At 42.6% G+C, this 25343-nt stretch overlaps 1 protein-coding gene across 1 annotated transcript in view; it reads right to left on the bottom strand.

The window, feature by feature from the left end:
* znf644b (zinc finger protein 644b) overlaps window positions 1–25343 on the bottom strand; it is a gene marked incomplete at its 3' end in the record, with an annotated part of 35836 nt that overhangs the window by 5904 nt on the left and 4589 nt on the right. Inside the window, exons 2-3 of the mRNA XM_080860245.1 lie at window positions 23705–23754; window positions 1439–4267 (exon numbers count right to left, since the gene is read on the bottom strand). Coding sequence (XP_080716371.1) covers window positions 1439–4253 — 2815 coding nt within the window. The 5' untranslated portion in view covers window positions 4254–4267; window positions 23705–23754. The remainder of the gene's footprint in view (window positions 1–1438; window positions 4268–23704; window positions 23755–25343) is intronic.

Here is a 25343-nt window from a genome sequence, read left to right as displayed (position 1 = left end):
AAGAATACGAATTACAGAGTGAGCAAATGGTTAATGGAGAGTGTAAACATCATAGGTGATGAGAGTAAAAGACTTCAGGGAGGGGGCAACAGGTAGAGAGATTATTTAATTTCAAAGCCAACTGGAGTAAGGGTTGTTGTTAGTTTAAGATGGAAGGCAGAAATGAAATACACCCAAAGCCCAAAGACGTCTATTCTTCGGGGTGAACTGATGATTACTCTCGGATATGTTTCAGATGATTAAGCTGATGTTATCAGAGGACAAGGTGAAATGTCCACCGTCCTTCGCTGTGGATTGTACAGTATGTGCTCATTAAATGACCTATATAGGCTTGAGTACACAGCAGTTACTGCTCCAAAGTGGGTGTAGTTTGGTGTATGGTAATTTCTGGCCTCCAGCTTACATATTCATAGGTTAACCAAAGCCTAATATGTAATGATCACATGCACTTGAGAGTGAAAAGTGAACTCATGCTGCAATAATTCTGATATGAAGGAGTAAGTAAAAAGGGCAGCATAGCTCATAGTTAATGTCATTTCATTCCTCTGGAATTGTAGATTTGTGATATAAAATGCTAATTAACTTTTCTTCAAAACATAATAATGCATTATTTGGTCTTTTCAATTTGTTAACCTACCGGTAGATACATTTTCATGAGGAGAAAGAAAAGGTGAAAGTGTCACTTCAGTATGGGAATGCTTGCAACAATAATTACACTAAAATGTTCTGCTACAGGCTCATTCAAGTCTGTTATATTCAATTATAGTCAATTATATTGCTGTGTATATCATGTTTATATTAAAAGATAACTGTATAGTATAAAGTCTACGATAAGTCTACGATTTCACTGGGGAATGTGAAGACATAAGGAACCTGATAGCCCTTTACACACTATTTCTTTGCAAGGATATCTCTGTGTAATAACTGAACCTGACCCTGTTTATATAAGAGGCTAGAGAAACCTGGACCTGCATCTGGCATTACCCCCACAATTACCTGTGCCAGGATCTGAAAATGTGTTTTTATTTGTCGTTTCCTGTGTAGCTGTTTCTTGCAGAAAAATACTACCTGGTTAACCTTTAACATAAACGCAAATGGTAAAAACAAGTTGTAATTGGGAGTGACTGTGTATGATGGTGTGCGCTTGTGTTCAAGAAGGGAATAATTACAAAACTGACCAAGGGCCTTGACCTGTATTGCAACTAATGTAAGCAGCTGGGTCGAATAATATGCATGAATTTGATAAAAGTTCACAAAGGAAGTAACTTTAAGTGACTGTCTTTATGTTGATTATTGTTAAATGTTAATTATGACAATCCACACCTTAAGCAATCATAATAAGGCACAATACATTATTTAAAAAAAATGGTGAGGCCTAAAATAAGAGCATAAGCAAGCAGAGGGTGTCAAAAACATCAGAAAGCTTTGAGGTTTACACCTTTCTTGAGTCGGCGGGAGATGGTGGAGGGTGCCTTCCTTCGTATTCGTGGCTGCCGGTCCTGAGACGCCACCTGCTCAGGCGACACCATGTGCCGAGCGTCATAGCTCAGCCCTACCCTGTGTAGATGTCCACGTACATGATTGGACAACCCCACCCCTGACTCAAACAACGCCGGGCAGTATGGACAAGACTTTCTGTCGCTGGTGAAAGCAGGGGGGCCTTGGCACTCAGAGAAGGATCCATGAATTGACTCCACAGATGGGACATCCAGGCTCACAGATGTCTCCTCACATTCCTCCTTGATGATCAGGTCATGGATGTCTTCACAATCGCTCTCTTCCTCGTCCTCTGAGCCATTAGAATGGAGGATGTCCTTTCGAATGGGCAACCGCGACCTGGGAAGGTAGAGTGGTTTTGCAGACATAAAATGGTTCCGTTGGCTCTCACTGTTATCGAGGAATGTGGACGAGTAATCTCTGAAGTCAAGGGAGTCATCTTCATCATCATCTTCTTCATCGTCATCATCTTCTTCTTCTTCTTCTTCTTCTTCTTCTTCGTCTTCTGTGAGCACTGGTGATATTGGTTCTGGTTTTGGTTTGAGTGTGTTATGATATGGGATGGACATTTTTCTTTTGGACAGTGTCCTGTGGGGGACAGGTTGGAATAGTAATTCTCTACCACTTTGAATGTCACGGTTGGGGTGACATTTGTGGTTTTGATGGATCATGTCTGTTTTGGCATCGGAGTAGGCTTCTGAGTCACTAGTATGCTTCGTTTTATCCCTGTCTTCTGGCCTCAGCCCTGCGCATTCCTGATTGCCCACTTCGTCATGCAGGAGGCTTCTTGTCACATCTATTCTTGCTGTCGGTGGGGGAGGTAATTTGCTTGGCTTGTCAAGTCTTGGGAAAGATGATGACAGCTTGTTTGTTGAACTGCCAAAGGTCCATTTGAACAGCGGCAAGCTGAAACCTTTCCGGGCTTTTTGTGAGACTCTGTTTTGCACACACAGGTCAGCGATGCCGCTGGACCAAACGGGTGATGCGCCTCCCCTCTTTTGAGCCTGAGTCTCCGAGTTCAGCTTTGGCTTCAGCTGTGACAGGCGAGAGTTGCCTGGTTTAGCCTGGCTGGTTAACCTGCTCAGGTCCAAGCCCAGCTTATTCGGCTCGGCATCTCTACTAAATGGTTTCCCCTCATCCTCATCATTCCCAAAATATGGCTGTCGGTGAATTAGTTCGGTGTGCTTTTTAAGGATATTTCTATTCTGTGTGCTAAAGGGGCATATGTTACAGTACAACAAGGTGATACGATTGGTCCCCGTCTTCACGTCCTCCCGACCCCTGGGGTGCCTTGCGTGGGTGGAGTCTGTGTAGACGTGGTTGGGGTGGTGGGCTGTGCATCTGTGCGCCTCCAGCTCCTGTGGGGTGGCAGCCATGTGGCTGCAGCTCTCGCAGCAGTAGTAGCGCTTGTCCTTCTCGTGCGTCTTGGCGTGCTGCACGAAGGTCTTGGCGCAGTCTGTGCCAAAGACACACTGCGGGCACTGAAGCCGGGCCTGGCGGCCCTCATCTTGGAGCTCACTCAGGCCCTTTATCTCCTCCATCAGCCGCTCACGCCGTGCCTGGTGGATGACCATGTGCTTTTGCAGGGCGCTACCGTCGCGGAAGGAGCGGCCGCACTCACGGCAAATGTAGGGCCGTGGCACGTTGACGTTGGGAGGAGCCTGGTGGTGCAGCATGTGCCGGTGTAAGTGAGCCTTCTCCTTGAAGTTGACGTTGCACTTGGTACAGGGGAAGAACAAAGGCTCACCAGCGGGGTCGGACACTGATTCTGCACTTACATGATTTGGTTTGGCGCTCTCAGTGTCATTTCCCTCATGGCATTTCCTCTTCATAAAGTGCTCTTTCATGTCTTCTGCTCCGTCGCTACAATCTAAGTGGGGGACCATAGGTGATTTGGCATTAGGCTTCCTCCTGATATTGTGTTCTTTGCTAACGACCATGTCATTGTCATCAGAACAATCATAAGTCAAGGACTGTTTTGCTAAGGAAACAAAGCCAGCGTCTCCGGCCCTGTCCACGGCGTTCAGCTTCCTCTTCCTGCGGCTCCGACTGGGAGGCGATGGCTGACTGGGAGGCGACGGCTCTGTTTTCTTGGGACTGCTCATCAGGAAGTGCATGAATTCACTCTGTGGCTCCCAGGTCAAGTCCTCCTCACAGTCTTCTGAAGAGCTCTCTGAGGACTCTGAACCGAAATCCCACAAGGACCTCCCACCAGTTCCCCCCTTACCCACCCGGTTTTGGCCAGTGGGTTCATTTAGTGAGCGGTTGCGTGGCGCTTCCTGCCGTGGTAGCTCAAAATCACTATGCTCACTGTCAGAAGCAGCCTCAGATGCTGATGCCTCTTCTGCTTTTATATAAGGAGGTTTGGTTTTACTGAAAAGGTTCTCCTCTGTTACTCTGTCTTTTCCAGAGCTGATCTTGTCTAATTGAGGACCCGTAGGACATTTTGGGGAGAGCTGTGGTGTGTCCTCTGCTGAGTTAGGGCCACTGCCACTGGTCGAGTCACCATCAGTGTCTTCCAGTAGTTGTGACTGCCCCTCCCGAGTGGAATGTGACGGAGATCCATTAATAATCTCTCCTGAAGGTGATGCTGGTTCTGGTTGGGGTCCATTGAAAGGCCTGTACTCAGAATCTGAAGAGAGACCTGTAACTTTGCTCTTGACAGTAGGGGAGGGGAGGTTTTGCAGACGCCAAGGCCTGTCAGATGCTGGGTCCCCCTCTTTGTCCTCTTCTGCTTTAGACTTTATGTCAGCCATGTTGGCTCAACAGTCTGGAAAGGAAGAGGAAAAAGACAGAAATACAGGCAGACAGAGAGAGAGAGAAATGGAGAGAGAGAAAGAACATGATTAGTTCTTCGTGCTGATCGAGTGACAGATCGCCTCTTTAAGAAAGACTACAGGGGGGAAAATGACATTGGGAGCATTTGACAACAGCAGAATTAAAACAGTAATGTGCGTATCAGCTAGACGCCATCACCTCACGCAGGTGCTATCTTGGCGACTGCCAACGTGTGAAATGACAACTTTTCCCAACACAAAGAACCGGTGGCTGCACAGTGGAGGCCCTGAAAGTCCCCCCACTGTTCGCCCAAATGAAGAGGGGTGGGAGTGAAGGCGTGACAGGAGGAGCGTCACAGGGCTCCCCACCTCTATTCACAACCCAGCCTACAGCTCCTCTTTGGAACCCAGGAGAACAGGGGGGGGGGGGGGGGTAATAATGTGTGTAGACACCAGGGAGGGAACCTTTCTGTCCACCCTCTATTGCCACAGCCCACCCCATTCCCTGCCCCCATCTGCACCCCCTTTCCACCCCCCACTCTCAAGTTCTCAGCCTCCTTGCTAAAATTGATCAATTTCCATGGGAACGAAGTGCACGACCTATGAGATTGGGCTGTGTCTTAGCACTCTCAGATGGTGCCAAAGCTGATCCCAGCACGAGACCGTTGTTGCTTCAATCCTGACAAATTGGTCCACATGTGCCAGTGTACACAGACACACAGAAAGTCTCATGTCATCACAAAGGCTCACACACAGACACACACACAGGCTCATAAAGACACTCTCACGTACACACAGAGATGCAGTTACACACACAGATCACATCAACACACACAAACACTGGACAGCTTGCCTGACAGTAAACACACACGCGAGGTGAAACTTGGCCCCTCCCCACCTTGCACCTCTAAATGAAGGAAACAGGCAGAAATCTAATTTCACAGAGATGTCTATTTGCAGACCTGCCCTTTCTGAGTTATGACCGAATGTCTGAGTTACAAAATGTGTTAAACGACACACGTGTGTTTGTGTGTCTGTGTTAATGTGTGTGCATTTTAGGAAGAGTCGAAGTGTGTCTCCTAAGTCAACAAACGCATGCTCTGTGGATCTGTCATCCCCGATGCGGGGCTCAGCTCAACAGGAAGCCTCGTCGCTAACGAAGTGGTAAATTCAGTGTTAATGAGTGGCTTCACTGTTACCACCTCAGAGGTAAAACCTTTCCCAGCTCCATATTCCATCCATCTGCCATGGTGTTAGGAGGTTTGGGGTGGGAGTAAAGAGCGACTGGGATGGAGGTGGGGTGGGGGGTGCGTTTTTGGAGGCAGAACATATGCCCCGTGTTTTTCTGAAAAGCCAACTTACACTGCTTACACCCCAGAACAGCAGGGGTGGCTCGGCCGGTAAAACCTGATTTCAGGTCTCACGTTCATGGCAGGCTCATTAGCAGGGAGCCACATGCCACACTCTATGCAATGCTCTGGGTACAAAAAGAAAAGAAAAACAGGGAAGTCAACTGCATTGAATCTTTTAAAAACCACTCATTACGGATTTACATTTAGTCTGTATAAAACGGACTTTGACCCACTGGAAGTAGTGTTACAAGCTTTTAGAACTTAGGCTAAAAGCCTAAATCAATCTTTGTTGATATGCTACATTCATCTCTTATGATGGTTATGTTTGTATTTATTTTCCTTAGTTTCATTCACTTCACAAATGAAAAATGTGAATACTGAAAAAACACTTTCACAGAGGAGGTCCTATTGTGCTCAGTCGGAACAAGCTAGAAGGGCACTTCACACATCTGTGACGTGCATATGTTGCAGGGCTTTTTGGATCCCATTTTTGTCACTTGCACTAACACTCTTGTTGCACCTCATCTTGAGGTTATGGCTGGTAAAAATATGAGGTGATAATTGCATATAATCATTACACATTATTCTCCGGTCCCACATAACATCAACCTTATCTGGTATATTTAATAATCATGTAAGAACACAGAGCAAGGAAATGCTCTCCTTTTTTCCCCCTTTCTGAACTTACAACAGATATAACTTTCCCCTCGTGTCTTCTTCATGTCTGACAGCTCCTACTGCGAATATAAAAACATAAACAACTACTACAAGATACAAAGACGCAGCCCAAATGGGGTGGCATCATTTCTCTATGTGTCTGTGTCTGCACTCCTATACCTTCAACAGCACATGTCACTAATGGTACCCATACAAAACAACTTTTAAGAAGATATCATCAGGCCAATACATTTATTGAGAATGGGGGCGGTTTGAAACTTAATGTCTCATCTGATTGATGTGTATGTCAAGGTGTTTCCTATCTCTCTGGTAATGGTCTCTAACCCAACCTGGCAATGCAGACACTAGGACCAGCTGGGACCAATGTCAATCAGGTCCAGACACATCACCCTTCTGCTCGCCATCATACTCGTTTGCCGCCATCACTGTCTTACCTCACCTGCTCTACCTATCCTCCCAGGTTAGACCACTAGGGGAGGAAACACCTAATGATACAGGTTGGACAATGACAAATGGGAGCTGGAATAGTGACAGTTGTTTCTATTACCAATTTAGATCAACAAGTCAAATAAAAGTGTTATTAACTTGATGTCTATGAGGCAGGAGGGCAAACATTTCTTCATGACTAATTCATTACGAAAAAAAACCCATGAAAAACATTCAGATACTCCAGCGTCTATGGTGCTTCATTGCAAGCCGAACTGTACAAACTTTTTTTGTCTAGCTTTTTTAAATAAGCCTGTTTTTTTTCCTTCAAGTTTTGTCATTTTGTAATGGAAAGACAGGAGTCATCCAGTAACTGTCACAATGCACAACTGTCTTCACTCACTGTTAAAATATATGACACTTCAAGACTTTTCTACAGTGATAGAATTTATAGCAACCCTGAGAAGATCTTGAGCAGTATGTACAAAGACATTCACAACCAGATTCAAAATGTCATAAATTACATCAATTTAGTCTGCTTTTTCTGAGGAACAATAAGTGTTGAAAATGCTCCTGCATTACCATACAGTGTTTGAGAGATGTTCAAAACAGTTGGTTGAACACACAGATGGTTGAATAAGAACAGAGTGTGCATCAGGTACTTTCGCTGCATTAACTGAGAACTTTAACTGCCTACATTTGCACATCAGCTAAACATATCCTCATACATTTTTACTTGTGATTTCCAACTTCACATTGGAATGTCTTTGTGAGCTTCAAAAATTCAAATGACATCATGCCTACATGTTATTGACATACTGCTTGTTTCTTTGGAATTTTGTGCATTGAAATAACATTTATTAATCCTTTTCTTTAAGCACTACATCTTACGTGTGTTACATGCTTTCTTCATTTCAAGTCCCTATGATATTTGACAATGGTTTCAATTTGGTACTAAATTCAAGTTCAATATAAAAGCTTCGGCATAAGACGAGCGGACATAAGCTTTATATGGTTTTCATAAATACAACACCGATTTGCTGTCTTGAAGGTCCTCTTAAACCTCAATAAGCTCAAATTATTTAATGAAATTCAGTCAGTCAAGGTGTTGAAATTCTGGAGGCTGGGTGTCAAACTGTAATACAAGCTTGCATTAATGATGTGTTTACTAATATTGCTTCATTCAGAGTTACCATTAGAGGCTGCGAAACTATTTCCTAAATCTTTCAGTCTTAATTAGACATATGGCACAAATATAGAATCCCTACTAAGAATTCTCTATAGAATTCTCAGATACTTCATACACATTTCCTTTAACTTTTGGGAGCTCGATTGCACATAAGGTCAAGTAAAAGGGTGAACTGATTTAGACTTATCTTTTACTAGTGTTCATGATTACCTAGTGCCTGTAAAAATACCTCAATTCAGCAATTCTTCATTCAACAAAAACTTCAAGTCATACTTTTACACCAAGATGCCTGGAGAATCGTATGAATAAATAGGTCAGGTTTAAAATATTACTTGCATATAAGCTTCACAAGTGAAAAGGTGTCTGATTCTGTTGGAAAGACTTGAGAGCTGGACTGTATCCAAAAGCTCAGTACTGCTTTCCTTCACAGGTGCTGAATATTGTCAATGTATCAGTGAAAGCAGATATACCATTTTTTAATATATAGGATATTACTCTGGATTTACCTGATATTTTGTTGATGGGGTGTGAAAAACAACTAAATTACCCTTTAAAATCGTAGACTGCTCTCCTGAGGTAGACCTGTGAGAACAGCAATGACGCAAACAGACTGCAACGCAAGACCCAAACCCAAACCCCAATCAATTAAGCCCAAGAGGTACAGAGAAGCTTTCGGGTCGAAGAGAGACAGCCAACACATCCTGACTGCACTCTCCCCATCAAGTTGAACCCAAGTCCTAATCACATCCCGCACACTTTTGCTCTGAAAGGTTAACTCCTCCTAACTAACAACCTCCTCTCTCAAACAGACCCTCATGCACACACATACACACACATTCACCTCCAGAAAGAAAGATGGGCGATCACCTAAAATGGCTGCACTCAAGTGCCAGCAGCTTTAGTGCAGAGTATGAGGAAGTTTGGTGGATGGCAGGGGTTGGCTGGGTAAAGAGGGTGGGGGGGGGGTGTCTAGGAGCACTCGGGGGTGTGATAAAAGGGGACAGCGCGGGAGTGACAGTTGGGTTAAGGCGGGAGTCATGTTCAATAGCAGGTAGGGGAACATCAAACGGTCCGAGTTCACAGGAAAACCCGTGCAACCTTGTCTTGAAGGAGGATTTTCTGTTGTGCGGAGCAGATTAGCTCTGTTCAAGCTGCTGACACGGCCTCATTTGCTGCCCTGTAGTGTTGATGGGGGGGGGGGGGGGGGCAGGGTGGTGGTTGAGGCGGGAGAGGAGGGGAGGATTAAACGATATAAACTTTGAAGCTTTAAACAATACCTTTCAAAATTAAACGGATTAGGGGAGGGTTGTCTGATGGGGATTTCCAGGGGCTTTGTTAGTTTTAAACTTCTCTCTCTCCTTCTCTCTGCCTTTTTTATATATATATAAAGAGAGGAAGAAACTGGGAGGGGAGAAACAGTGAAGAGGAGAGGAGAGGAAAGGAAAAAATCAGCAGGTCTAGAATTTCTCAGGCATGTGACGCTTTTAATGAGAACACTCTCACAATGTTGAGGCCAGTAAGCCCCAGAGAGTCTCCTCCAGTGAGTGGAGCGTCCGTCTGATAAACACCAGTCTCCTACAGCATGAGGAGTCAGACATACAGAGTTCATGTCTTAGAAAGTGTCTTTAAAAGGGAAAAAAGGAAGGTGAAGGAACAAGAAAAAAACAGAACCCGCACAGGAGGAGACACACACAAAAAAAAGGCTGTCAGGTTTATCGACCCGCCTCACTACAGAAACTTAACTGTGCATTTATTAAAACCCCGGTGAGGAAAATTTACATTAATTGTGTTTTTCCAGGTTTTGCATGGAAGGTGCAGAGAAGAATTTGCATGCGTTATTGCATTGAGGAGAAAGGGAGACTGAAGGAGAGAAAAAAATATCTCAGTTCATCTGTTCAAAGAGAAACATGGAAATATGGAGCATGCTTTTTTCTGAGGTGACTTTTTTTATGAAGTTGTAGGGGCTAGATGCTGCTTTTCATTAAATGCGATGATAACCAGAGTTTGTATAAATACGATGGGGGCTGCATGGGCTACAAGAAGGCTCTGTGATCGGGATGCGTGAGGAGATGCATCTGTCTCAGGTTGAGTTGCAAGGAGGCAGGGTGTCATTGGGAGGGGGGGGGTGGAGGGTGGGGGGCAGAAGAGAAACAGCAAAAAAAAAAAAAAAAAAAACCTATCTTTGTCGCTGCCGCTTTGCAGTAGACACGTGACCCCCCGCAGATGAAAGGCAGCCGTGTCAAACCTCCTCTCCAAATTGAGGACGGGATCCAGTCTGCCTCAGACATCAGTGCGCTTAAATTTAGAGGAGTGTCAGGCACTGCACATATCAAGATGAAACATCGACGATTGCCTTTTCTTTACAAGGCATAATGTGAAGGGCGAGCGTGCTCTTGGCACGAGAACGTGAGAAAGACAGACAGAGAGAGAGGGAGAAAGAGAAGAGAGGATGCACAGAGAGGGAGGGGAGCGAATTGTGGCCTCACTTAATGGCTATAACATTTCTTGAGGACAGGCAACATCTTCAAAAGTTTTAGAATTGCAGACGTATACGTTTCTCTTACAAGGAATCTCAATGGAACACAAGGTAGGGGTAACGGAATAGCAGGGGTAATAAAATGCAGCTAATTTTGGGGTTGCCTGGATGCCATACTGCTGTTTTTTATTTATGAGATGTTCAATCGTCTCCTGTAAAGGTAACATTGAGATGGTTTACGAGGACTGAGAGAGAGCAAAGACAAAGGGAGACCCGTCAAGCAAAAAAAAAGAAAAAGTCACAGGAAGTGAGAAACAAACTTTTTCTGGGTCCTGAGAACAGCCCACTCAACAAAAAAACAAACTTAATGAGATTTGTTTTTTGTTTTGTCACAGTTGCCATTACAAAGTGTATTTGTATTTAATGTTCTACTGGGGAAAGTGTGCAAAAGGGCTACCTGTCACAGGGTGGCCACAAAGCCAAGAAAAAAGAAATCGCACCACACACTACCAGAGCATGCATGATACAGATTAAGCCATACGTGGAACAAAACTGTCTGCCCACATTTTCTTTAAATAAAAAACATCCTCACAGACCGTTGTAATCAGATAGAAAGACATACTCTTGGCCTAAAGCATTTCATAATGAGTCCCATCGCTGTTCTCGGCGGTCGGAGGCCTTGTCTGGCAGCAGAATTAGACAGGATCAAATCTCCAATCAAACAGCGCGCCTGACCTTCCCCACCAGACACCAAGCCATGGTGATCTCAAAGAGGCCAGCCTTCCTGAAGGACCGGTGTCCCCCCGAGCACCCTCGAGTCCAGCTCAGCTTCAGAGACACGCCACAGGCAGGAGGGAGAAAAGGCGTGAGAGGGAGCGAGGGAGAGGGAAGAGAGTGTGGAAATCAGTATTCAATGCCACTGTCAATGACATCAATTCAGCCCTAAATGAAGAGGTGGACCCAGCCTCATTGTCGGTCATTAACATCCAAGAGCCTCTCAATCAGCCCTGGCCCCCAAACATGTCAAAGAGCTAAAGGAGGGACTGGTGAAAGGGGAGGAGGGGGGCTGCTCAGAGGGAACTGGGGGAGGGGGATAGTTACCTCAGTGGCCTGCCAGAGGCTCCACGGAGAGATGCAAATTGCCTCCCCAGGGACCCTGAGGGGATGTGGAAAAGCTGCTTGCTTGGAGGCAATGGGAAGCTAATGAGTGTAATGGTAAATGTATACAAAAGAGGAAGACAAGGCAAGGAAAGGGAGAGAGAGGAGAGGAGGAGGGGAGACCTCTCTCACTCTGTCTCTTCTTCTCTCTGTGTCTGTGCCCCTCGCTCTAGCTATCCATCTCTCTTATCTGGCTCTTCAGTCAAACTGATATAATTGTATCAATGGTGGGGTTTTGGTGAAGGGAGGATTTTGGAAACCTCTCCCCCACACCCCTCCTCCTCCTCCACCACCGTCTGTTTTCCAGCCTCAGAGCATTTATGCCGTCAGTCCACTGTCAAAAGACAGGAATGGTTCAAAAGACAGCCAGTCATTAGATTATTAAAACAGCTGAGCAAATGGAAGCTGTTCAGAATTGCATGTTTTGATAGCTATGCGACCTCTAACCCTCCTATCCTACTGGGATTAGTCATACTGTTCTCATGCTATGCGGCCAAGGACAGAAAAGATTGGACATTAGGACTCTACCACAGAGCTTGTGGACATCACCAGTCAGTGATTAGTGCCTATATATCCAGGGCGGGACAAGGAAACCTAAAATCTCTTTCACACACAGTTCTGGTTATATTTCTGGGATAACCAGTAGTGATTTTCGACTATTCATACATCCAGCTACATTCAGGAACATTTCCCTCTTGCACCTTTTCACACATGCCATGGCAGTGCTGGAATAGATGGGGCAAGTGCAGCAGAAAGTGGCAGATGGATTTACGTGCTGGTCCCTGCAATGGTTCCTCTTTCATTCACAACACAGCCAAACAGGCATTTTCTCTGAAGTGTTACAATGTCTTGAGGTTTACCTGAATATCGATCCCTCCTCCCATTCACACATGACCCGATAAAGAAAATGTTCATGAACATTTCAGGGATGAACGGCATGTACGAAACTATTCCTCTATTCCTGTTTACATTTTTAGTAAGACTAATTCAATAATTCAAACCTGAAATGCTAATTCACACTACACATACACTTCAACGCAACAAACTAATGTTCTACTTTTTACAACCCAAATAAACATGTCTCTATATAAGATGATGCAGAGTGCGGTCATGTTTCTATAAAAGAGGATGCAGAGTGCAGTACATTTTCAATGTATACAGTACAGTGCAAAAGTGTTAGCGTAGCTACGTCGGTTATCGTCCAGTTCATTAAAAATCGTCCAGTCTGTTAAACAATCGATATTCTAAGTTTAATAATAGATTCACATGACAACGCAAACTTAGCCGATAACACAGACATGCCGTGTTACGATAGGATCTTTAGTGGATCCTATCGGAGCTGATACTGGCATTATTAAATGGATTAAGGATTGGTTAGAGTTCACCGAACTTAGTCTACTCAGTCTGTCATACTCACTGCCACTGCTTCATGTCTTATTCGTTTTTGGTGTCAGGTGCATGATTAGATGCACTGACGACCAGTGTGAAGTTAGCTTGATATAGGACATTTGGTTTACAAGGACATTCACAACATAGCTAGACCTATGACGATTATCTTCCAGCAAGTTTAATTAACTAGTTGTACATTGTGTTATTTGGCTTTGTATTCAGTTGTGAAATTGAAAATAGTATTCAAAAATGAGTAAACTTAAGAAATATTGTTGCCTTCAACTGTTTATTCTGCCATTCATCCTGCAAAGACATAAAAATAAATATTCCTTCTTAACTTCATGCATATTGAAGGGTTATTTCTGTGAATAGAATATCTGTGAAGTAATGCCAGGAGTGGTAAACTAATTCTGATTAAAATGAATTTCTTCAAAAATATTGCTTTGGAATACATTTAAACTAATTGTATATGTGTTGCTCTTTCAATAAGTGCAGTGTGGTTTACTACAGCTTCATGAAGCCTTACACAAGAATACAAATAATATTCAATAAAACAAAGAGCACGGAAGGTATCCAAATTCAGGTATCCAAATTGAAAGAAAGGTGTATCTCTACTTAAGCTGTTTCATTCAGTCATTGATTTGTGTCAAAAGGAAATATCATATTTTAGATTTTCTAAATCTCTTTTTGAAAATAGTGAAGCATGCTGTAAAAAGAAAGAAAGTAACAGATCACATTGCTGATTAAAAAACTTAGGGCCATCAGCTCAGAACTGGCAGAAACCAGTGTCACTTGGGATTTCATGAAGAGACAAAAAGTATCAAGACAGTCTAAAGGTGCCATTAGGGTACTCAAACGGTCGCATCGGATAGTCGGGCGGTGGCCGGATAGTACGTACTAGTTAGCATTTGTGTCCCGTTATGGTGCTCCAACGGCCGTGGGGGCTGAAAACAATTCACTGCCACAACAGCAGGCGGAGTAGCGGTTTACCTGCCGAAGATAAGCTAATTCATGACGTTTTTCTGCGATGGAAATCGTTAGTTGGCCTTGCCTCTCCACCATAACTGTCACTTACTTACTGTTGTCACTGCTCAAATGTAGCAGGTGTCAGCAGACACATAACAACCTGACTTTGTCTAATGTTATATATACACCTGAAAGGGCAAACTTATCTCTATCATGGTTGGTATTTTTTGTGGGAGAAACAGTAGCAATCTACAACAAAATGATATGCTTATCTTACACTATAGAAACTATTAAAAAACGATTCAATTAAATTAATATGTTCTTATTTTCTTCTGTATTTTCGTCATATTCAGATTTTCAATGATGATTTCTGGGTAATTTTTGTGTTGTTGTCCAATGTCAAATCTCTATTTGATCATGTGACGAGACGATACGATGTGTAGCCTAATGTTTACGAAGGGGCAACATTGTGAATTATACAATAAATAAGTTGTGAAATGAAAGGAAAACACATCACAGTTAAAGTTTGTATGAGTATTAATTAATTCACATCGATATGAAGTGGTTTTTAGTGGAGATTTCGAAAAATGATCGCAACATATTGAAAAATCCTGTGCTTGCGTTGTATACGTGGACTTCAAGTTTACAAGAAAAAATTAAATATCTTCAATGGTAAGACCCTTTTGTTGTGCCTCTTCTGGTGTAGCATACAATGTGAGTTTTATTTGGGTATAGCAGATGCCTATCATGTGTAATGTGTAGGCTATTTCATTCCGTTCTTGCAATGTGAATAATTTAATTTCAATATGCTTATCTCCCTCTCGTGGGCGGTTGTACTTTTAACGGGGCTTGTTTGTGTGAGCGAGTGCATGTAGTAGGCTATCTGTTGATGCCAGAGTTTAAAAAAGCCAATCACGGCCAAGTAGTATCCGTCGCCATGAACGGACCGACAGAATTTTTTGCGGGGACATGGAGAGCTGTCCGAGTGCTCTGGAGAGCACGGGAGGGCGTTTCAGCTACCTGAGAAGGCGTTCCAGCTACCTGAAGGTGTTCCTATGTGCCCAAAATCGTGTTGTACGGAGAAGTCTAATTCGGCCTTAAATCCACTGAAGAACTGCGGCAAGTTGTCGTAAATATCTATACGGATCTGGACCCAGGTGCAAACATATTTGGACCGAAGCCAAAATCAACATTCTAATTTAATAATGATCCAAGTTAGTTTTCATTGGTGAGCGATTTTGCGCTGTATATTTGTATCCTAATCGATGTGGTTTCTGTCTTCCGTGTCCAATCCAGAAGTCCAATCAGGAGCTGTAATAACAACAACACTATGAGAACTCACTCACTCAATGTTGGCCGCGAGCTCTGTGGGTCACGCAGGTTGTGTGTGTCAATGGCAACAACACGGGCAGACCGATTTGTGAACGATATCTGTTTCTCAGCAAATGAAAATCATGGCGTTGATTCCGAAGTGGACTGAAAAGTATGCAATTGTGCTGCGTGTGGGGAGCACAAAACCGATGTGTTTAATCTACAACGAGACGGTTGCCCTTGTCAAAAGTGGTAACGTGAAACATCACTTTGAAACAAGCAAGCACACTTTGAACAAAATTACCCCCAGAATTCTGAGCTAAGGTCCAGAAAAATAAACCATCTGCAATCATCATACCAAGCAACATGCAGTGTAATAGTTATATCAGCCACACTACAAGAGTGTGCATACCTCAACATACTGTTGTGAGTCTGCCTTTTCAACCATGAATATAGTGAAAAACAAATACGGGAGCACACTCACTAATGAACACTTACATCAGTGCCTCCACCTGACCTTCACACCTTGTTTGCCCAAGTTTTAAGCACAAAAAAGGTGTTACCTTTTACACAAATAAGGCCAGACCACATCACCTTTTGTGCATAGTTCAAACGCTTTTGTTGGAGTTATGTTTTTGAATTTTGACCGTCACTGTTCTGGACCCTGGACAGAATGGAAATTTGCCGAGTGGACCTTTCGGGTTTCTAATTGAGTTCCCCTGGTCTATGACAACCCTCTGCGCTCCAAGTGGCTTTACATAAAGTCACACCACACTGCATTTAGTACAGTGTAGCACTGAAAATGGAGAAGCATTGCTATCTGTGCACATTACAGTGTTGTGATATCAAACTGAGCAAACATGCTTTTGACACAGCTTAGCAACCACCTTTAAGTGTTCTATACGTTTGCAGTACATAAGGTCTGATTCTGCAAATGATAAAGGTACTTGTGAGTGAGACAAGCAATCTGTACCTGGTTAATACTAAGTTTGTGACATTAATTATGCGCGTGTCATTTGATGTAGTACATTCATTGGAGAACCTACAAAATACCTTTAGTTTTTCGGGATTCCACGATTTGCTAATTCAACACATATTTACCAATTTACCAATAAGCAATTCAATTTTTTGTAATGATGCTGCATAGTTTCTTATTTACCATATAAATTGCACAATACATTGCAGAAAATCATCCTTGATGTTATTTCTGCTTCATCTGGCCTCCTGATAGTGGTATAAGGTTAGGCACAGCAGAGTCTGTCTGGCACTGCCTAATGTCCCACTCGTTTGGTGTCAGGTGTGTGATAGAATGACAGGTGAAGTGAACTGAACTTGGCATTAGACATTGCATTACATCGCTTGGCGTTCATGACTAAACTGGATCTTGAACTGTTAAATGAACTATTAATGCATTATGTTATTCTGCCTTGTACTCAGTTGTGAAATTTTAAATAGCCTACTGTTTGATACAATAGTATAGGATTCCTCATGACTGTTATTCTGGATATACACAATAACTTGTGATGGAGTTCAAAGTTTAGAACCAAGGCATGATATTTTATTTAATTTAAATACGTTCTAGCATGGATGAAATTACATATAAGTGTGGTTGTGAAAGTTCTCAGAGGTGGTTGTGAATGACTATGGTTGTGAAATCAGATGGCACATCTAAAATAAGGGCTCTTATGTCTCCATTGCATTAAAAAAAAAACACACAAAAACTAAAAATATTGAAATACTTTTTAAAACTATTTCATTTGTTTTCTAGTATATGTGAGGTTAAGTTGGGTATAAAGAGAAACATGAATAGCAATTTTCCCCAGAAATGTTTACAAAATCAACACCAGAGCCAAAGATCATGGGGGACTGAAAATAGTTTTGAAGGCAGTGTTACTGTATGTGGTATCATCCATTATGTTTAAGAGATTGGGTTTTTTTTGTGCCGAAGATTAAGATACTCTTACACTAATTTCACAAACTTAGTATTAACAATAATTTTTTTAAGCTGTATAACGAATTCATCAATCTTGCACGTTTTAAAGAAAAAATGGCTTTTGTGCATTCTAGTTTGAAAACCCATATTTGGGCCAATCACAAAAAGTTTCCTCTCAAGGAATATACTTTAACAGCTCTAAATACGACAGTGCTTCAACAGCTATACACACTTTCCACCGTTTCTTTACAAACCACTGTAGTGCTCCAGGCTACGCAGCCAAAAATTCAGCTCAGGACCTCAAGAGGAACCATAACCTCTGAAACAACCCAAGCACTTCATTACAATTAGGGATGCACGATGACAACAGTATAACATTGGTTATAGCCGATACGGAAGAAGTTAATGATTTTTTTAATGATTCCTTACTTTTCATGAGTGAATCGCTAGGGTAGACCAGAGGACCTCACAATACAACGATTTATTTTCTTCCCTTAACTGTTATGCTCCCAGCAGGAATCAAAGTGCTGTCCTGGCAATGACAGCCTCTTGCTTTAGCAACTGAGCTAAAGGTTTTAAACCAGGCCCAAATCAAAGCAGGTTATCTGCATGGTCTCTATGTGGTCAGTTTATGAGAACTGAGAGAGCGACGCATTTACATTTACATTTTACATTACATTACATTACACAGTACTGAGAGAGCCACAGTCAGGGGCAGGTTTTCAGACTGTGATAGACTGACAGAGCAGTGAGAGGATAAGAAGGTGGCGCAAGGGAGAGAAAGAGACAGGCTCTGTTGTCGTTTCGACTGACGGATGGTCACTCGTCCTTCTGGTTTTGCACTCACTGTATTGAGGGTTGGGACATGAATGAATGATTAGGCCTGAGCCCATAAACCACTTCAGAATTCTGCGCTTGCGTTTCTGTAGAAAAAGAGTTCTTATATTTTTTGATTTAATGCTAACGGCAATTTAATACAAGTATTATCTTACTATCCTTACAAAAATTGCACTATGCTAAACTTATATTACCTAATATAATTGTATAGGACTGAAATCAATTGCATTTTTAAGTCAAACAATCCAACGTATATCCCCCACATTCTCTCATTATATATTCCCGTGCAAGCTTGTGAAAGCACTGCGAAAAAGGGTTGGAAAATACCAATAATCTATGCTTTGAAGGTCATCCATCAGAAGGTGTGCGTTGTGTGCGGAATGCTGGAAGGAAAGGGGGATCTGTATGCAGGAGACAGCCAGGAGAAAGAGAGAGAGAGAGTGAGCGAGAATGGGCCGGAGGTTAATGATTGTGTAACCAGCTACAGCACCGGTACTCATCTGAGAATGCCAAATTTCACACTGCGTGGCGCTCCGACTGCGCCGAATCAGCATAATTGTACATCACCTGTGCAACCCCGGCTCAAATCTCTCAAATATCACATCCGGCGCCGGGAATAAAAGGGAGATTTAATGAGGACAGTGCCGTCCAAACTGTTACCTTGATGGATATTGCAAAGGTAGAGAGACAGAGAGAAAGACAGAGGGGATGACAGTGAAGGAGAGCATGGATTTGAAGCCTTGCAGACGATTTTGTGGCTAACTTTTTGCCTTTACCCTTTTCAGTGCCTGGGAAGAGTGGATTTAATTTTGGTTAATTGGAGTTCAGCGAGCAAGCGGAACACTCCTGCAGCCTTGGTTGCATCGATTCCCGAGGAATCGCTGCTTGTACACGCTTTACAAACATGTCTTCTCTGACTCGGTCGCATCCTCTGTAGTTTTTTTTCCTTTTTCGGTCAGATTTTAATTAGAATGCTACGCCTTTAGCCTTCCTGTCAGAAAACACAGGTACAGGTACACAGTCATATTCAGGCAATGCAGTGACTGCTGGAGAGGATGGGGGGAGTCATGCAACACTGAGTCAACTGTAGTTTACAGTCATTTCTACATAATTGCAGTTCACCTACCCTATTGCTTAACCTTCTCCATAGCCTTACCACATAGACTCTCAATTTAGTACTACCCTATTCATAGTAATAAAGACAACATCAGTGATGGGCTAAACTCAATAATGTACACTATGGGACACGTCTTCCTTGAGAACCATATTCAAAGGTTACAAAGGTATTTCATTATACCTAAAACTTTAATTAAAGCCTTAACTGGATTTGTTAATTTTTTTGTTTTCTGCATTTACAATAAAAATACCCAACCCAATGTATCACCATTGGCACTTTTTTTCAAAGCTTACGGCTCACCGTGGTGGTCAGAGGGATCAGCAGTCATATTGTGCCCCCTTGTGGCAGACGCCATCCACAGCAGTGCTTTGGTCCTAAACAAAAGGTTGAAGGTGCAAGAGGTGAAACGGTGGTACCTACCCTTGTGCTGAGCCTTGCCATCGGCAACCTTACTCATAGTGAGCAGGGGGAAGGGGAGGGTAAACTCTCACCTGCTTTCACAGGTGTCAAAAAGTTACAGCCCCAGCCAGTGTCTCTTTCGCACCTGGGAGAGGCAGGTGAGGCCACTTATTACAGATTTAACGACTTAATGAGGAGACTAATGTAAGAGGAGATTAATGAGTGGTAATGAGTTCTGGGGAATTGGGGACTCTGTCTGCTCACTACTAAGTGATTAACTGCATGGCATCATCCATATAAATACAACACTTAAAAAGCACCATTACGCTTAGCAGCAACATTAAAGGCACAGTCAATAGTTTTTTTGTCAAAGCATAAAAATGCTTCTGGATATACAATAATGAAGGCATGGGAAACAGACAGTGTGGTTGTGCTGTTGTGTATTCTATGCTTCTTGTGCTGATCAGGTATTGCATTTGTACACATTTTTACCTTGTAAAATGAAAACTAAATATAACATTTTTGTCCGATATTGTAATGGACTACACCAGTGGTCCCCAACCACCGGGCCGCGGCCCGGTACCGGTCCGTGAGGCATCTGTTACCGGGCCGCACAGAAAGAATAAATAATTTATATAAATTCCGCTGTATTAATTATTGGCGTCTGAAAGGTGTTTCATTTTGAAAAACGACCGGATTTTCCCGGACGTCACATTCGCCTGTGCCTTTTGTCACGTCAAGACGCTTCTCGTTCAAGTGATACGTCACTCACATAAGCCCACAAACTAGCGAAAATTAGTAAAAAAAAAAATAAAAAAAAACATCTTTGGAGAGCTTCTTTGCAAAGGTGAAAATGCCAACTAAGGAGCCAGAAGAGGAGCCTACGACCTCAAAAAAAGAAAGCTTCTTTCAACAGACAATACCAGGAGTCATACTTAAAATACGGGTTTATCGCAACAGGTGATTCTCACGCACCAATTCCGCTCTGTTTAATATGTGGCGACAAGCTAGCACCAATGAAGCCTTTAAAACTGCTTCGGCACATGGAAACCAAGCAACTGATTCAGAGTTTTGGTGAGTTGTATTTTTCATGCACTTAACGTTTGTAATACAATGGTGTTGGCAGCAAATTAACTCCACCTAACGTTAATGTTAGCTTTTGTGTATGAGCAGACCGGGCTTCATTCTATCAAATTCGCGGTTGCTTCACGGGTGCAATTGAATGATTCACATCAATATGAATGGATGACGTGTAAAATGACACCTTGAAGCCGGTCCGTGAAAAAAATCCCTACATTAAACCGGTCCGTGGTGCAAAAAAGGTTGGGGACCCCTGGACTACACTATACTATATTGTAGTGCGCTACAGTAACTGAACCACAAATTCTGCATACTTCCAACCATTTTAGATTGAACACAGTCCCTATCACAGGTGAGGTAGAAAGCCAGCACTCTATACACCTGGGAACATTTGCTACCGATTTGGTACCATGGACAGAGGAGTGACCACAGAGCGCTCTCTCTCCCACACTCGACCCGGTATGGCAGCGCACGCTTATTCTGATGACTCTGCTGCACCGCGCCTCAGCTCAGCTCAGGCACATTTAATATTCTGGCCCATTTTGCTAAATTAGAGCAGCGTGAAGGTTGCCAGCGCGTGTGCGCTCCCTATCGTCCTCTGCGCTCTTGCGGACACACACACACACACACACACACACACACACACACACACACACACACACACACACACACACACACACACACGTGGTGAGGCTTGTGACAGGCCACTATAGTATCAGAGCTCTTTCACACACCCTGCAAGCACAGCTGAAGGTGTGAGGGGAGTGCAGCCGCGAGTCTAGAACGTGATGCAGGCTTCACTTCTTGCTGTCACATCCAAGGTTGGAGACAGAGACTACAGCAGCGTCAACAAATTCCACATTCTGTTCTGAGGAATTTGTCAGAGTGAACACTCTTCTCGGGTAGTGTTCACACGAAAACGGGGAAAACAGAAATTTTGTTGCATTTTCGCCTCGCATCCACATGGTCTGAAAACTTATATATATATATTTTTTTTTTAAACAGTTTCCAGAGTGGAAACTTTTGTGGACATGTAAAAACTCAGCTTTTTGTAAATGACGATGACACAGCCCCAACTTGATCTAATCACCCTTCATTCTCCATGAAGCTTTAGGCTGAGCTTTGCCCTCCACAGCCTCCACTACGTCTTCAGTGGCAAGAAACAGAAAATCTATTTTTGACTGTCAGGCACGGACAGCATCATGGTTGTCAGCCAATTTGTTTTATTTCTATGAGGAGGACGTATTCTACCAAAATCCTCAGAGGCCAAGCCAAACTCCATCTTGGTTTGTCTGATGTAAAGTGATGCTTAATGCTAAATGCAACTTTAAGCAGGGTGAGTTCACTAAACTGGGGCAATTATGTTCATCCAAACAACATTTTGCTGAAAAAACAAAACAATTTATAGGATTTCTCTCATCTCGTTGTGTTACTGCCTTGATAATAATATTGTATGCTTGCAGACTTTACCTTGCAGCATACTAGGGTTATGCAAGAAATGTGATTTTACTCAACAAAAAGCTCTTAGCTGTACTATAGTCTGACTTGGTCAATGGCCATCGGAGACTTCAGTGCCTGCCTCCAATGTTCCCCTGGAGCACATTTTCATCCATGGTGGCATCATACTACCTCCTCATCACACACAAATGTCTGACACTGTTGTCCAATTAGAATGCAATGTTCCATTATGAGCTAGCATTATGCTTATTCTGAAATCTATACTGTAAAAGCGATTATCTCACTCATTCATTCAACCACATACTTCTCACTTACTCATTCACTCACTCACCCACACACAAATACCTCACTTACACACCTCACTAACTCACTCACTCACTCACTCACTCAATTCAAGCTGCTTTGTTACCATAACTGTTAAGATACAGTGTTACCACAGTCAGTATTCAGTAATACTCAGGGCCATGGACAGGCAATTATAATAAAGGACTCAAACTGACTATTATTTTGATGATCAATTATTCAGTAGATCATTTTTCCAATTAACTGATTAGTTGAATAGTTTCAACAAAAAAAAATCCTATATCATTTGTATATTAGGTTAATGCACTACCCATTCTGTATTCATTCAAGGGATGTTATCAATTCATTCAAGGGATGTTATCAACAAATCATAAAACATTATATTCACTGCCCTAATACATGAAATGATGCATTTATCAAAAGGAGTTTGAAAAACATTGTTTCCGAACAGTTACCAGCAACATTTACTGAACTTCTCACTATTATATTCACATCACTGGGGGCTTGTGGAAGTGCACACAACCACACTGCGACAAAAAAAGAATCAGACGGTAACGCTTTGATGTTAAGCATAGGGCGTAATAAAACAAACTGCACCAACCACATTTCACATCATTGCACAAGTTGTGTTCCAGTGAGGAATAGCATAACCCTGTGGGTTCACTATCACAAGATTTACATTCAGCGTCTGTGACGAGACGAAAGTTGCTTGTGCCTGCTTTCCTAATTATCTATGGAATGCACATAGCATTGCTGGAGACATTGCATAATCATAGCATAGCATAGACACATAGCATAGAGTATGCAACTTTCTTGTTTTTCTAATCAGTTTATATAAACCAAACTTAAAAGGTTTAGGCTAATAACACTAACATAGTGAATTGGCTAACAAGATTGTGATATGAAACTAACTAAAGTTGAATCTCATAATTGAATTGCAAATTCCCATCTTTCAAAATTGCACTGCTCATCATACTTCATTTGGTTTAGAACTTAAGTTAGCAAAATCTCCGTCCGGAGAGCCAACACGTTTCTTTTTCAAATACATGTACATAGGAGATGCTCACCCATGCTGGTCAACTCTTATCACTGCAATGCAGCTGACGACCCTCTTAGCAAAGGCCATGGTTTGGTGAAATGCTCCTAGATTTAAATATCTGGGGGTCATCCTTTAGTCTGTGTTAATCCACTTTTCCACTTTTAAATGTAATATTACTAAAATTGCCCGGTGAAAGAACTATTGGGCCAAAGAAAGGACCCCGTGATTACAGAAGGGGTCAGTTTCACATTTGGACTTGCAGATAATGTCAGGCATTAGGCATCAGAGGACAGGAATGCAATAACAAAAGTTTCCTTACCACTCTGTTCCACAGCATTGGGCCTGCCTGGACTTCTCCTGAAATCCCATCTGCAAAACAAAACATTATTGCTATGACGATGTTCTACGACCAATAAAAGTTCTTCCTTTCAGGTTTTCAGTTGCAGAGTTAGTGAAATGTCACCTACAGTCCTTGACCAAACATAAGAAGACCACATTCAGCCCAGTCACTCAAAATAACATAAAAGGTTCACATTTTTTGTCAAGGCAAATATGCCATTCAATTTAACTTCCTTAGTGTGACTAAACAAATAAAATACTGCCACAAAGCCTTCCCAGAAGGCGGTGGACTGAATGTTCTCAAACCGAAGGGCAAGAGAGGAGATTAAATGGGCTTCTCTGAAGAGAAGGACATTTTCAGCTAAGCCTCAAGATGCTCGAGCATCAGCAAAGTTGCAAACTGTGCCCACTCACAATGAACGCTTAACCTTGTGGAAACACTTTTCAGCTCTTACATTGTTCCTGGATCTTCTATGCTCGATTAAATAAGTGCTGACGAACAAGAAAGTAGGAAACATCATTACAGAGCGTGTCCTGATAGCTAGCTGAAATAAACAAAAAAAATGTTGGTTTGCACTGCACAAAATAAGTTCTTCAGCATTGCTGTGAAGGTGTAAAAACAGGAAGGGAAGATAATTCTGTCCCTATTTCTCTCTCTCTTCTGGGGGTCTCTGCGTTCTCAGGTAGATCAAGAGCTATCTGAAATAGCTTGTCGGCCCAGATGTTCTCTGGTGAAGCTGCTAATTCAGGGCAGCGTTGTCCCATTAAGTAGTTCCCCTGCGTCCTCATTTGCTGCACGCGGTGCTGGTAAGCAGGCATGTAGCACCCATCTCCATCACTCGCCACACTGAAGCAGTGAGCCCCCACTACCAATATCTGACCTTGTCATCTGACACATAATCAATTTGTGTGAGAGCGCCGTGGACTGATAAGAGCGATTTATTCCATCATTCTGCCAGGAAGTCTATCTGCAAGGGATTTAGGTGCAGATTTGTAAGTGCCGGGTGCGAGAGTGTGTGAGTGGGGGCAATGTGTGCAGAGCTCAATGTGATGTACTTCAACATAATATCAAGGTAATGGCTAACAAATTGACTGTCTTGAGAATCATGTGTCCTCTGAACCTGATTTATGCTACCCATTTAAAAAAGAAAGGTAATACTGAGGTGGCCTACTTTCTCAGTTCAGTAGCTTTTAATTAAGTGTAAGGGGAACCTTGAAAAAAGCCTGTGCATTTCATACAGGGCTATTTGGCGCTTTGGTCAACTTTGCTAATATTAACACTTTTTATAAAACAATGTGGTTCTATCGCGTAATTTAGCTGTTTCTGATAGGACGAGAGACGTTCCATGCTATAGGTTATTCGTCAACATAACAACAGTTACGGGACTTTTCACAGTTAATAATAAATCACTCCGCGATGAAATATTTGCGTTGATGACAACCGTTAATTCAATATTCTTAAAATTCCAAACCAAGACGTTGACAATGGAACTATTTTTTGTTGCGGAGAAACAATGGCGAAATAAACCATTTTAAATCAATGACTTTGTGTTGAAATGTTAATTTGTTGACGGTAGAATTGTTTTATAAAAGCAATATAGCACTCGTGGGAGTGGGGT

This window comes from Sprattus sprattus, assembly GCF_963457725.1.
Source record: "Sprattus sprattus genome assembly, chromosome: 2".
Taxonomy (NCBI): Eukaryota; Metazoa; Chordata; class Actinopteri; order Clupeiformes; family Clupeidae; genus Sprattus; species Sprattus sprattus.
This window is presented reverse-complemented; position numbering and strand designations above follow the sequence as displayed.